Consider the following 13,447-nt stretch of genomic DNA (forward strand, 5'->3'; position numbering starts at 1 on the left):
TGCAGTATGTAGGTAGCGTAAGTGTTGCTAAAGTAAGAAGTGCCTCTGAATTTATACATATTTGGCATTTTCAAAGTTACCGTGCTTTCGAAGTTACTCCAATGTACCTTACTAAAGCAAAATGTCACGTAAGATTTTAATTATTTAAACTTGCCTACCATATAAAAATGGTAGATATGACACAACTATTAAAGATGCATGCGATGGTGTTGTGGATTGTAGATCTTCTCTACTTACTAGACAAGTAGCAGAGTTGGGCGTTATCTAAATAATTTGTTATCTAGATAATTATTTCAAATAAAATAATTTCAAATAAATTTATTCGAAGATAAATTCAATCACAAATAGTTCGTTGACAACTTTATTTAGATAAATTATCTAGATAAGCTAACTTACCTCGTTTGTTATTGAAGTAAGCTTATAATAATACATTTATAGAATGTCACGTCGGGTTAAACCGTCACACTGACACTGTACTACTGACATTCATCTTTTATTTAAAATCCCAACTAATTTATCTAGATAAAAATAAAATTGATCTAGATAAATTCAAAATAACAAATGACGGATTATTTAGTTATTTCAAATAAAAGATGATTTATTTATCTTCCCGGTTATTCGTAAATAGATAATGTTTGCCCAACTCTGACAAGTAGCGTCCAACTGCGCCTTAACGATAACAAAAATCCCATTTATGGTATTTTGCCCATATATCCCGATTGGCGCACAAGTATATCAAGCTGTCAATTAACCAACAGATTAGCATCGTTATGTATGGAACGATCATATCGCAGATTTACAAACAATTTATGCGTGTTATGTTCAGTTTGCGTGTAGTTCAAGGAATTTGAATAGCATTTGATACAGTTAAGGAAGTCATCAATTCAATTAATGCGAAAAATTTCCCATTAAAAAAATGTGTAGCATTCTTTTGAATTTATTTATAGCATACTTACTTCACTGGCTCAGTGACCCAAAAAGGATCTTGGCCTCAGACACAAGAGAGCGCCACTCTGCCCTATTCTGCGCCACTTCACGCCAGTTGCGTATTCCGAGGTCATAAAAGACGTCCTCTACACGATGGGCCATCATACTGACCCTCTAAGGCTTAGAACGCACTGTGGTTTTTTTCTTTTTCTTTCTTTCTTTTTCTTTTTCTTTTGTGGTTTCAGTCTAATTTCTTGCGGTTTCAGTCTTTTAAGTGCATGCGCTTAGAAAGCATGCCGTACGTTATATTTCTTGCGGTTGCGGAACCGCTTTTGAAAAAACAGCAGTGCGTGCTAAGCCTAAGATGGGCCAGCGTGTAGAAATGGTAGTGGTGTCGGATGGCTGGCGCGGCGGGATGGCGATGGGATGGCCACGGTGTAGGTTTTTCGTCCGCACATCAAAGGTAGTGTGCCAGCGATGGTGCGTACGCATCTATACGTGGCCCATTCCATAGTGCGTGCTCTCAACTTCAAAAGATTGAAATAAAATACTTTTAAGCGCTACTCACTTCTCATGCTCGTAAAGTTCGACTTTAAGTCATGCGTAGATGACATAAAGTTGCTTATTATGTTCTAGAACATCAAGTAAGATCATCCATTACGACCCTTAGAGCCTGTTTCTCAATGTCCAAGTAAAGTATTGGATAGCTAATTAACAAATAAATAAACTGCCAGATAACATTTTCTACAAAAAAAGCACTTTATCCAGCAGATAAAGCTTATTTGGAGATTGTGAAACGCCAACGATGACTTCGTCAGATAAGTGGCAAGTAGCTTATTCAGGACTTTACTTGGACATTGTGACTTGTCCAAAATCTGCCATACAAACTGCCAGCCCTGCCGGCACGCCCCCGACCGTCGCGCTCCCGACCGGCGCGGCGTGGCCCGCGCCCCCGTCCGGCCGGAGTACAATTTTCTTTAGTCTTGAATAAATACGGTAAAATAACCTACAATATTGGATATTTTTGTATATTTAACTCACAATCGAATTGAAAAGTAGAGAGGCATAAATGTCAATTTTTATCCTCGACTATATTGGTCCTCGCTGCGCTCGGACCAATAAATTGCCTCGGATGAAAATGGATCGCTTTATGCCCTTGTTGTACAATCTACTACTTAAAAGTCGGCACCATCGGCTATTACTTTTAAGAAAGCCAAAAAGCAAGTCTACACAAACTAAAGCAGAAGAAAGCACTACAACACCTAGTTTAATTAAACTTCGAATAAATTTACAGGACTAATGATATTTCTTTCAAGTGTTCATAATTGCGCAAGTTCCAATTGTAAATGCACGCTTTGTTTCCAGTTCTTGCAATTAAGTTGCACTGGGTGACTTGAGCGCAGTGTAAGTATTAGGTACAAGCAGTTTTGTACTCCGAAATAAATGTCAAACTAAGAAAACGTGGGAACTCCGCGCCGTCGACTGGACAGAAACGGTTTTGGACAGAGTAGCATGGCGGTCTTTCGTGTCGCAAGCCAAGATCCACTTCGGGTCGTTGCGCCACAGCAGTAAGTAAGTAAGAAAACGTGACTAAGGCCTCCAGAATCCAGGGCTAGAATCGAAACGCCCTCTGCTATCGCGCCAAGTGCCTCAGGCCCTCGGCCACCCAGCGACCACAGCACGGTTTCATTTTTATCGCCTGTCACTATGCCCGTCACTTTCGCACGTACAACTTGTTACAACGTGACAGGCATGGTGACAAGCGTTAAAAATGCGACCGTGCTAATCCACTTCGGGTCGTTGCGCCACAGCAGTAGGTACCTAAGTAAGTAAGAAAACGCGACTAAGGTTTCCAGAATCCAGGGCTGGAATCGAAGCGCCCTCTGCTATCGCGCCAAGTGCCTCAGGTCCTCGGCCATCCAGCGACCACAGCACGGTTTCATTTTTATCGCCTGTCACTATGCCCGTCACTTTCGCACGTACAACTTGTTAGAACGTGACAGGCATGGTGACAAGCGATAAAAATGCGACCGTGCTAATCCACTTTGGGTCGTTGCGCCACAGCAGTACCTAAGTAAGTAAGAAAACGCGACTAAGGTCTCCAGAATCCAGGGCTGGAATCGAAGCGCCCTCTGCTATCGCGCCAAGTGCCTCAGGCCCTCGGCCACCCAGCGACCACAGCACGGTTTCATTTTTATCGCCTGTCACTATGCCCGTCACTTTCGCACGTACAACTTGTTAGAACGTGACAGGCATGGTGACAAGCGATAAAAATGCGACCGTGCTAATCCACTTTGGGTCGTTGCGCCACAGCAGTACCTAAGTAAGTAAGAAAACGCGACTAAGGCCTCCAGAATCCAGGGCTAGAATCGAAACGCCCTCTGCTATCGCGCCAAGTGCCTCAGGCCCTCGGCCACCCAGCGACCACAGCACGGTTTCATTTTTATCGCCTGTCACTATGCCCGTCACTTTCGCACGTACAACTTGTTACAACGTGACAGGCATGGTGACAAGCGATAAAAATGCGACCGTGCTAATCCACTTCGGGTCGTTGCGCCACAGCAGTAGGTACCTAAGTAAGTAAGAAAACGCGACTAAGGTTTCCAGAATCCAGGGCTGGAATCGAAGCGCCCTCTGCTATCGCGCCAAGTGCCTCAGGCCCTCGGCCATCCAGCGACCACAGCACGGTTTCATTTTTATCGCTTGTCACTATGCCCGTCACTTTCGCACGTACAACTTGTTAGAACGTGACAGGCATGGTGACAAGCGATAAAAATGCGACCGTGCTAATCCACTTTGGGTCGTTGCGCCACAGCAGTACCTAAGTAAGTAAGAAAACGCGACTAAGGTCTCCAGAATCCAGGGCTGGAATCGAAGCGCCCTCTGCTATCGCGCCAAGTGCCTCAGGCCCTCGGCCACCCAGCGACCACAGCACGGTTTCATTTTTATCGCCTGTCACTATGCCCGTCACTTTCGCACGTACAACTTGTTAGAACGTGACAGGCGTGGTGACAAGCGATAAAAATGCGACCGTGCTAATCCACTTCGGGTCGTTGCTCGCGCCAAACCCAGCGACCGCAGCACGGTTTCATTTTTATCGCCTGTCACTATGCCCGTCACTTTCGCACTTACAACTTGTTAGAACGTGACAGGCATGGTGACAAGCGATAAAAATGCGACCGTGCTACCGCCGCAGGCCACGGCGGGTTCCCTATTGTGTTGCAGAAAGTTTTTTTTGGACATATTTTTGTATTGCATAATGTTACTTTGCAGAAATGTCGTTTGGCAGAATTACCTTTCGCATACTGCTTTTCGCATAATATTACTTTGCAGAATTTATTTTTGCATAATATTATTTGGCAGAAAACCCTAACCTAAATTACCTAACCCACTTAGAAAATTCTGCCAAAAGAATATTACGCGATATGACTATTATGGCAAGTATATATTTATGCTAAAAGTTTTCTGCGATACGTGTTATGCGAAGTGTATTTCTGACAAATAATATTCTGCCAGATGAGGGGAACCCGTCACGGCGGTATGGGTCGAATTTTTCCAATTATATGAAATTTTTACTGAGTACTTGCGGCGTCCCCTTATGGTTTCTTAGTGAGTATATGCCATTTATTTCGGTACATAATTTATATAGTAGTGTAATTTAAATAACACAAATTAAAATATTTTCAAAAATACTTTGAATTTGTTCTAATAGTAGTTTTATACTCGTTATCACCTAACGTTAACGGCCTCATTGCCTAGTCGGTCGTGACCCCGCCTGCAAAGCCCAGGGTTCAAATCCTAGTAAGGGCATTTATTTGTTTATTCATCACAAATATTTGTTCCTGTGTTATGGATGTTTTCTATTTATTTAAGTATTTATATAGATACATATAGATCTATCTATTATATAGGTATATCGTTGTCTAGTACCAACATTACAAGTCTTATTGAGCTAGATCGGTTTGTGTAAGATTGTCCCATAATATTTATTTATTTAATTACATCATCATCATTATTATAACATCATTTTTCTGTCTTTTTCTGTCTTCATCATTTTCTGTCTTTCAGGACCGAGAAGCATGGCGAAATATAACTAGGACAGCCGACCTCAAATAATGGGAAAAGGACAAGGAGAAGAAGAAGATAACATCATTTTTCTATGAGTAATTCTTTTAGAATTCGTCAGTCAGTAACGGATATTTGTAGTTTGAATAACATATAAACTCATCTACAATAAAATCCAAATTGTTGTAGAATCAAAAATAGATTAGGCATGTTTTATCAAGATGGTTCATTCGTTTCATTGCGTTGGGTGTTTCGATATTTATATATTAAAATGTTCTTTTGAAATAAAGGAAGTCAGAATACTACCAATATAAATTAACTGTGGCTGAATGACTTGAGCTTTCATAATTGTCTCTAGTCAAGTGTTTGAAGCTCTGCTAAGCTTCCGTAAAAGCACTAGTACGTTTGTGTAAGCTTTTGAAAGCTTGGTTTGTCGTTCTTGAATTAGATAAAGGTTTTCTATTGCTTCTTTGTCAGTTCAAGACAGATTTCTTTAAAAATACTTTTTATTCACAACGTATTTTTTTTATTTGGGGCGGTACGTAAGGCAGGTAACTAATTATATTGTACATTGGTACACGTATTTTTAGAAGTAGTATTTTTTCACCGTTTTGAACTTGTTGAGTAGACATAAAGAGTTTTTAACTTTAAGAAAGCGATAGCAACTATCATCTTGCTACTTCATATTAATAAGTGTTATCCTGATAAATATTCTCTTGTCAGCGTTGTTTTACATTGTTAATAAAATAAAAAATTACGTAAAATCTACATATATCCAATATGTATCAGCTTCGCTTGTGCAAGATATTATTGCAGGCTAATGAACAAATAATAATTTGCCCACAACATTTTAATTTCAAGTTGAGTAAAAAATTTCATATGCTGTGACAAAATATAAATAAACTAAATGTGGTATTTGAATATGAAGTCACGGCGCTCTAGTGTCGGAGCCTGTTCCTGTAGTTTATGAGTATGTTTACAAATGAATGTTACTCACGGTTGACGTCGATGGAGAGACTCTCGGAGACCGGCGCCAGCGACGGGTCTGTCACGGCCTGTAAAATACATAACAAGAGTATTGGTTAGAGTTTTGAATGATTCACGGTTAGTTTCACTAGACTTATATTGACCGGGATATAGACCGTGATTACCTTTTGTATTATTTGTGAGCTCCCGATATCACGTAATCACGGTCTATATCCCGGTCAATATAAGTCAAGAGTATTGATTGCCTGTGGAAATAAAAACTTGTATCAAAAATTATTTTTTTGCCAAAAACGTATTATCATGCCTTACGTCACAGAAATCGCAGTTTATTAATTGATCGATCATTGATTTTAAAAAAGCTAAGTATTATGACTTACCTGGCAAGTGACCTCTGTGCCCAAATCCGACCGCTGCAACCTAAAACTGACTGCTGCTCTGGCTTCGGAATTTGCGAGCAGGGCGTGTGACTTCCACCATGACACCCGTGCTGTTGGGCGACCTGCAAAGAAAAATAAGATTGAAGAAAACAAATATAGGAAAAAAACTCCTGAAATTGGAAATCTGCCATTGATCATCTGTACAGTCCTATCTGAGTAGCTAACTTAATCATTCACACATCAGTACATAGGCCAACACTGGCGAGCGCGAAGCGAATCGGCGCGGCGGGCCCACGGCGTTCGCGTTCGCAACGAGATCGCCCACGTAGGACACTTCTATAGGTATCAAAAGATTAATTCACCCCGCGCCGCGCCGCGCAGCTCCGCTCCGCTTCGCGTTCGCGTGTTGTTCGCCTACGTACTAAGCTGCGTAAGGGAGCGATATATTCGAAATAACTCACGAATGCACTTATGCTAACAAAAAGTTGTGTTCAGTTCATTTTGATCGCCTCGTTCGCTTATCAACCAGCTCCTATAAATAAATGTTAACAAGTCTACATAGTTTTCCACCTAAATCAAACTTTTCTAATAACTGATGCCAAATTGAGTTTGATTTCTAAAAGCCGATACAGAAACAAGACATAAAGCAATTTTGCTTTGTTTACCAACCGAGCAAATCGAACGTTATCCTCCCGGGAATGCTACTGTGGCGAATCCATCGGTCTGAGGTTTGCACTAGTTTGGTAACCTATAGTTTGAACTTCAGACAGCAATTTTCCTAAAATATTATTGAGCCTCTACAATTTTACAAGTAATTTTAATAACAAAACTTCCGTGAGACACAGACATATTAAACATATTAATAACGGGTCACTCACGTATTGTAAGTCGAAAAAAGGCTCGACATGTTTCACTCCGTACCGAGCTCCTCCAGCGAGCGAGTTCGGGCTCCTCGGTACGGAGTGAAACATGTCGAGCGTTTTTCGAGTTAAAATACGTGAGTGACCCGTTATTAATATGTTTAATTTTACAAGTAATTTATTTAACTTGCAACGTTTGTATATATTATTTATTCGGGTTAAATCCTGCAAGCACAAACAATAGTTATTTGTTTTACAAGGGTCCAAATTTGTTGTTTAACCGCTCGTGCTAAAATTGATACCCGAGCAAGCGAAACATTCCAAAATTGAACCAAGAGCGTAGCGACTGGTTCGAAAAGTGGAATCTTGAGCATTGCGAGGTTTTCAAGGCACGAGGGTAAACAAATTTTGCCACTGACTGAAACGCAAAAATTTTCACCACAGCTGGTAAAGGCCCTCTTGATTGTTCAAAAACTAATGAGAAGATGAATGATGTATACTAATGCGAACCTTTGTGAAACGAATGTGAAATCTGAATGTAATTCTATGCATTTCCCCTGTTGCTAGGTCCATGTAAATTTAACAGAAGCCATTTTATACATAAAGAAAAAAATCGTGAAAACTTCAATCTACCCACTTTTGAAAATCCATAAAGCAAGCTAGCGGCTCTGTGTGCTGTAGACTTCGCGAACTCCCAATGGTTGCGCCATTACGAAAAACATCCAAAAATTTGCAAGGATTATCTATTAATGCTAATATTACATAGAGTTAGACCGAGACAGCACACGCAGTGCCAGTGTTATTTACAAGTACGTCATAATTTCATAGAACTACTAAATAAATCAAATGAAATAATTATAATTATTCCAATCTGCGCACTAAGATTCACACAAAAGTGAGAAGATAATTATACACAGTTTTTTATGTACCCTGCATTATTATTTAATGTACTACAAAACAGAATAGTCCAATAAAGAACATTTCACAATACATAAAGCTACACACAAAATTCATTGCACACCGCGCAAACAGCGCGATTTTTCTCGCTAAAGTGCAAAAGGTCGCCGTAATAAAGCGGTAAAATTGCACAAAAAACTGTAAAATATTACCGGAAATGCTAAAACAACAAGCGGAAGAAGAGAACAAAAGGGGTGCGACCCGCATCAAATAAAATGGGGCGGCATTCTGATTTTGCAATTTGATTTTGTTTTGATACGACCTACAAAGGAGGCTCATTCCGACTCAAAATTATTATAGTATTGATTTTGTTTTGATACGTGCGCTAAATGCCATTAGTCGTTTAATTAGGATCACGATTTAACAATTTGATATTGAATTGCACCAATACGTATGAGCGAAATGCCTAATGTTACGACTGCATCCTGCATTTTGCGCGCATTAATAACTAAGGGCCACTTGCACCATTCACTAACCCGGGGTTAACCGGTTAAACCTTTTTTTGGGAGGGTGCAAGTGGTGCTAAGTCAGTCAAGGTCGTATCGAAGCAAGATGAAATTGTAATATCCGAATTCCGCTCATGAGTGTGTTCGGGAAAAGTTGGAATTTTATGCTGTTACTAAATTGGTACGTTAAATACACGCCGTATTTTTAAAAATAAAACATAGTTGAGAAAACTAGTATAGCAACGGAAACTAGTATACAGTGTATTAAACAATGCCGTGATGTAACTTTATAACGTTTAACTCTGAGTTTAGTTTTTTTGACGTGATAACGCCTTATAAATCGATGAACACCGGTATAAAAATAAATAAATAAAATAAAAAAGCCTTTTATTCCTTGCTTGCACTTAAGATTACAGTTTTCATGTTAGTTATTTAAGTAATCTATTTTCTAATGTTAGTATTATTTTTTTGTTCTAACTTCTATATACAGTTTTTACTTTATAAAGCATTTTTTTATTACTCTAATTGTTTAAATATATTAATAACGGGTCACTCACGTGTTTTAAGTCGAAAACGCTCGACATGTTTCACTCCGTACCGAGGAGCGTCATCAGGAGCTTGCGTCGACGGTGACGGACCGGCGCAGTCTGTCCGTCACCGTCGACGCAAGCTCCTGATGACGTTCCTCGGTACGGAGTAAAACATGTCGAGCGTTTTCGACTTAAAACACGTGAGTGACCCGTTATTAATATATTTAATATGTCTATGTCTCACGGAAGTTTTGTTATTAAAACTAATTGTTTGTGTATATACATTAGTTATTTTTATTTTTATTAATATGGTTCTGTTGCAAGAACCCCTGTTTGGGTATAGGCCTCCTCCAAACGGTTCCATCTCTCTCTGTCTTGGGCCACCGGTAGCATGCACGGAAAAGTGACACATTGTAGACAGATCTCCATGGTAACGTGTAACGTTACGGCCAAAATCAAATAAATTTTAATTTATTGATATGTTTAATAACAAAACTTCCGTGAGACACCACAGACATATTTCCTCGGTACGGAGTGAAACATGTCGAGCGTTTTTCGACTTAAAATACGTGAGTGACCCGTTATTAATATATTTAATTTGTATATTAATTTTTAACAAGCAGAAACGTCTGCGATCGATGCTATTAAGCTTAGAATAAATTTAAAAGTGGAAAAATTACTGCCTTGGGTGAGACTTGAACTCACGGCCTCTGGATCGATACTCCAGCGCTCTGCCAACTGAGCCACCAAGACCTCAATCCATAGTCAGCAAATCTTAAGACCCTAGTGACATCTACCGTAAGAGTGTTACACTTCTTAAACTTTCAACTTTCACTTTTCACTTTTTAAACTTTTTTTCTTTCTTGAGGTCTTGGTGGCTCAATTGGCAGAGCGCTGGAGTATCGATCCAGAGGCCGTGAGTTCAAGTCTCACCCAAGGCAGTAATTTTTCCACTTTTAAATTTAAAAATATATTTAATTTGTATTTTTCAATTAACTCCTTCGTATTATACAAAATAATCATAATTCAGTGATAATAATTCAATTCAATTAATAAATAAAAGTATGCAATTTTTGACCAATGTTTTCTTATGACGTTATCACGTAAAATTATCGTCCGTACACTACCATATATTTGGAACTAAACATATTAATAGAGAACGGTTAGCTGTCAGTGTCAGTGTGGCTGGGGTCATTAATTCCCGTTCAGAAATATACCTAGAGCGCTTGAAAAAGCGCATTATAAATTATTCTTCAATGCATCTCTTGAAATGCAATCGAACCATAAGCAAATATATTTTAAAAGGCGGCCATTTTTATAGTGGTCATGTTTAAGGGCGGTCTGTTTATATTAAAATAATAAAAGTAACTTACCCCCAACAGCAACGCAGGTCAAATTGACCTCTGCCCCTTCATCATAAGGCCCGAGTATGCCGCCTTGCACCTCGGTGCCCTCTTGATTAAGGATGATCAGCCGCTCTGGAGGTACTGAAACAAATGAAAATAGCGTCAGCATCAACAAGAAGGGTGGTTACCACAAAATAAATAATAGTACTACCGTACAGAAAGGAAACTTCCTACCAAACCGAAGTCTGACAGTGGTTCAGGCTCGAATAATGCAATACTTTCTAATATATGGCAGTATCCCTATCGGCTATTTAGGATTGTCAAAATTCAAGTCATTATCATATCTGTGGTCGTGAACGCAAAGAGACGTTAAGTTGTGCCAACCCTAATAATTCCCCGAAGCAATGCACAATGCTGAGCCGTACGGAGCCGAGTTTTCCCGAAGCGAGGAGTTTCGCACCCCTGGTGTTACTAAGGCTTAATTCAAACTTTAGAGGACATCAAAACGATATCTAAATGATATATATCATTCACTCGTGCGTCTCCCTCGCGCCAATACATGTACGGAAAATGTTATGCGTAAATAATAACCAAATAACTGATTGAAAATCGTAAATTAAATAACTGCGGGTTTGCGTTTACTTTACGCTCAACATATTCGACATAATGTGGTTTTGTTTACTAAAGCAATGTTCGACAAAATTAAACGTGACGAAAATAAATTTTAAGTGTTGTATAAATTTGTGGTCAGCACACTGCAGCGTAAAGCCTATTAAACAAATTTGTGGTTAGTTTGATAACTTTGATACAACAAAATACTGCATTCAATTAAAATAGTATCGGTTATGTCATGAACGTCAAATAGATGTCGTTACAAGAAGGTGAAGGAACTTGCATTGAGAATCGTATACTGAAAGAAAAAAAACAATGACAGTCCTTTTTATGACATAATCCTAGCCCGACGAAAAAACCCGTAATGACTATAAAAAATGTATAGAGTTAGACCAAGAAAAGTCTGCAACTATTTTGATAGCATACGCAGTGCAAGTGTGTATAGAAGTTTGACGTTTAAAATAACACTTGCACTGCGTGTGCTATCAAAATCATTGCAGACTTATCTTGGTCCAACTCTACGAAACATTGATCTCTCGATTTGTCCAGGTTGTCTTTAATACCCTGACTTGAACTGGGAAGACTTAAATCAATTTTTTATTCCAAATCGGGCAAAGTGTCTGAGAAATTAAGAGAACATGGGTGAATTAATTTTTTTGTCGCTCTTTCCCGTATTTATGGTCGCCGGGTGCCTCTTAAATTCCTGGGTTTATGACATTTATATTAACTAAACATGCAATTTGTAAGCCATAGTTATAGGCCCTTTCCATAGTGGGCCATCTACTTACCAAGCAAGATAATAAAATATAATGTTAAGAAGAAATTCTGAAACCTACCCAAGAGATTCCTAATGTATTCATAGAATTTTCCTTCTTCATTCCTTTTCGAGTTCTTCTATTCACATTTTCATAACGCTCGAACACAATTAAATCCAAACAATCTTTTACATTGCATTACACTTTTAGATTTCACTCAAACACATTTCACTTACCAACAAGATTACACTTATACAAGTTCACATTCCTCTTTCTTTTCTATGATTATGCTTAATATTATGTACGTAACGTGACATGTCAAAGAAAACAGTGTAGTTAATAATTTCCGCTACCTTAGGTAGACTGGAAAAGATCGCTTTTTAGCCATAAAGAAGCTGTTGTTTGCCTCTACATGTGTCGCTAAGTTTCTGTATTACTTTCTTCTATTGAGGTGTGCAATAAAGAGTATTTGTATAACGTGTATGTTACCTCCTCTTCTTTGTCCAGCCCATTTCCCAGTTTAGCTGGGGTCGGGCCTCCTCGTACGTCGGCGCCAGGACAATCTATCCTGGGTTGTCTGTGTTGTCAGGTTTTGTATCCTCATCTCTTTTTCGACATTGGACCACCAGGTTGCTGGTCTTCTGCCTCTTCCCCTGGGGTTGCTTGGGATGTTCATAGCCTTCCTCACTGTGTAGTTTTCGTCCCTTTGCATAACGTGCCCATACCACCTCATTCTACTCTCTTTTACCGTTGTACTCTCTTGTACCTTTTTAACGTGTAGACATAGTACATACAAGTAGTTATAGACGCGCCACCGAGCGACCAGGGGTAAGAGAAAGAATATTCATATAAAATTTGGGCAGCATGGGATTTTTTCTCTTTCACTCTTATTAATTTCGGTATTTCGCCATCGCCTCCTACCTATGATGCCACCTCGTCGGTGATAAGGACAAAGCATGGCACTATTTTCTCTTTCCTCTTATAGGAATTGCAATAAGACTATCTTTCTCTATCAAAGAGTGCCAAGCCCTTGGTTATCATATTATAGTATTCGTAACCCGTGATGACCTTGACCCCCGCGATACAGGCCATGCCTAGTGCGGGGTTCACTGCAAGTTAAATTACGTTAAATGTTGAATAAAGAATTTTTTTAAACCTTGGTGAAATATTTTTTCTAACAAACTGAGCTATTCTTGTCATCTGGTAGACGGGACCGAAAAACATCAAATACGTAGTTGATTCACTCACATACATATCATAAATAAATCATATATGTATTCAAATAAATATCACAGACATTTTCAACGACCGGTCTGGCCTAGTACGTAGTGAGTGTAGTGACCCTGTCTGTGAAGCCGATGGTCCTGGGTTCGAATCCCGGTAAGGGCATTTATTTGTGTGATGAGCACAGATATTTGTTCCTGAGTCATGGGTGTTTTCTATGTATTTAAGTATTTTTATATTATATATATCGTTGTCTGAGTGCCCATAACACAAGTCTCCTTGAGCTTACCGTGGGACTTAGTTAATCTGTGTAAGAATGTCCTATAACATTTATTTATTTATTTTCGCTCTTGACCATTCT

At 39.2% G+C, this 13,447-nt stretch overlaps 1 protein-coding gene and 1 non-coding gene across 2 annotated transcripts in view; both read right to left on the reverse strand.

Annotated features, from left to right (window-relative positions):
* The window catches only part of LOC134751868 (basement membrane-specific heparan sulfate proteoglycan core protein-like), a 253,985-nt gene that overhangs the window by 49,837 nt on the left and 190,701 nt on the right, over nt 1-13,447 (reverse strand). The window contains exons 5-7 of the mRNA XM_063687392.1: nt 10,523-10,636; nt 6,357-6,478; nt 5,990-6,047 (exon numbers count right to left, since the gene is read on the reverse strand). Coding sequence (XP_063543462.1) covers nt 5,990-6,047; nt 6,357-6,478; nt 10,523-10,636 — 294 coding nt within the window. The remainder of the gene's footprint in view (nt 1-5,989; nt 6,048-6,356; nt 6,479-10,522; nt 10,637-13,447) is intronic.
* Nucleotides 9,830-9,902, reverse strand: Trnad-auc (transfer RNA aspartic acid (anticodon AUC)). The gene has a single exon. It is a non-coding gene; the product is annotated as a tRNA-Asp (tRNA).

The sequence above is a fragment of the Cydia strobilella genome, chromosome 23 (assembly GCF_947568885.1).
Source record: "Cydia strobilella chromosome 23, ilCydStro3.1, whole genome shotgun sequence".
Classification (NCBI taxonomy): Eukaryota; Metazoa; Arthropoda; class Insecta; order Lepidoptera; family Tortricidae; genus Cydia; species Cydia strobilella.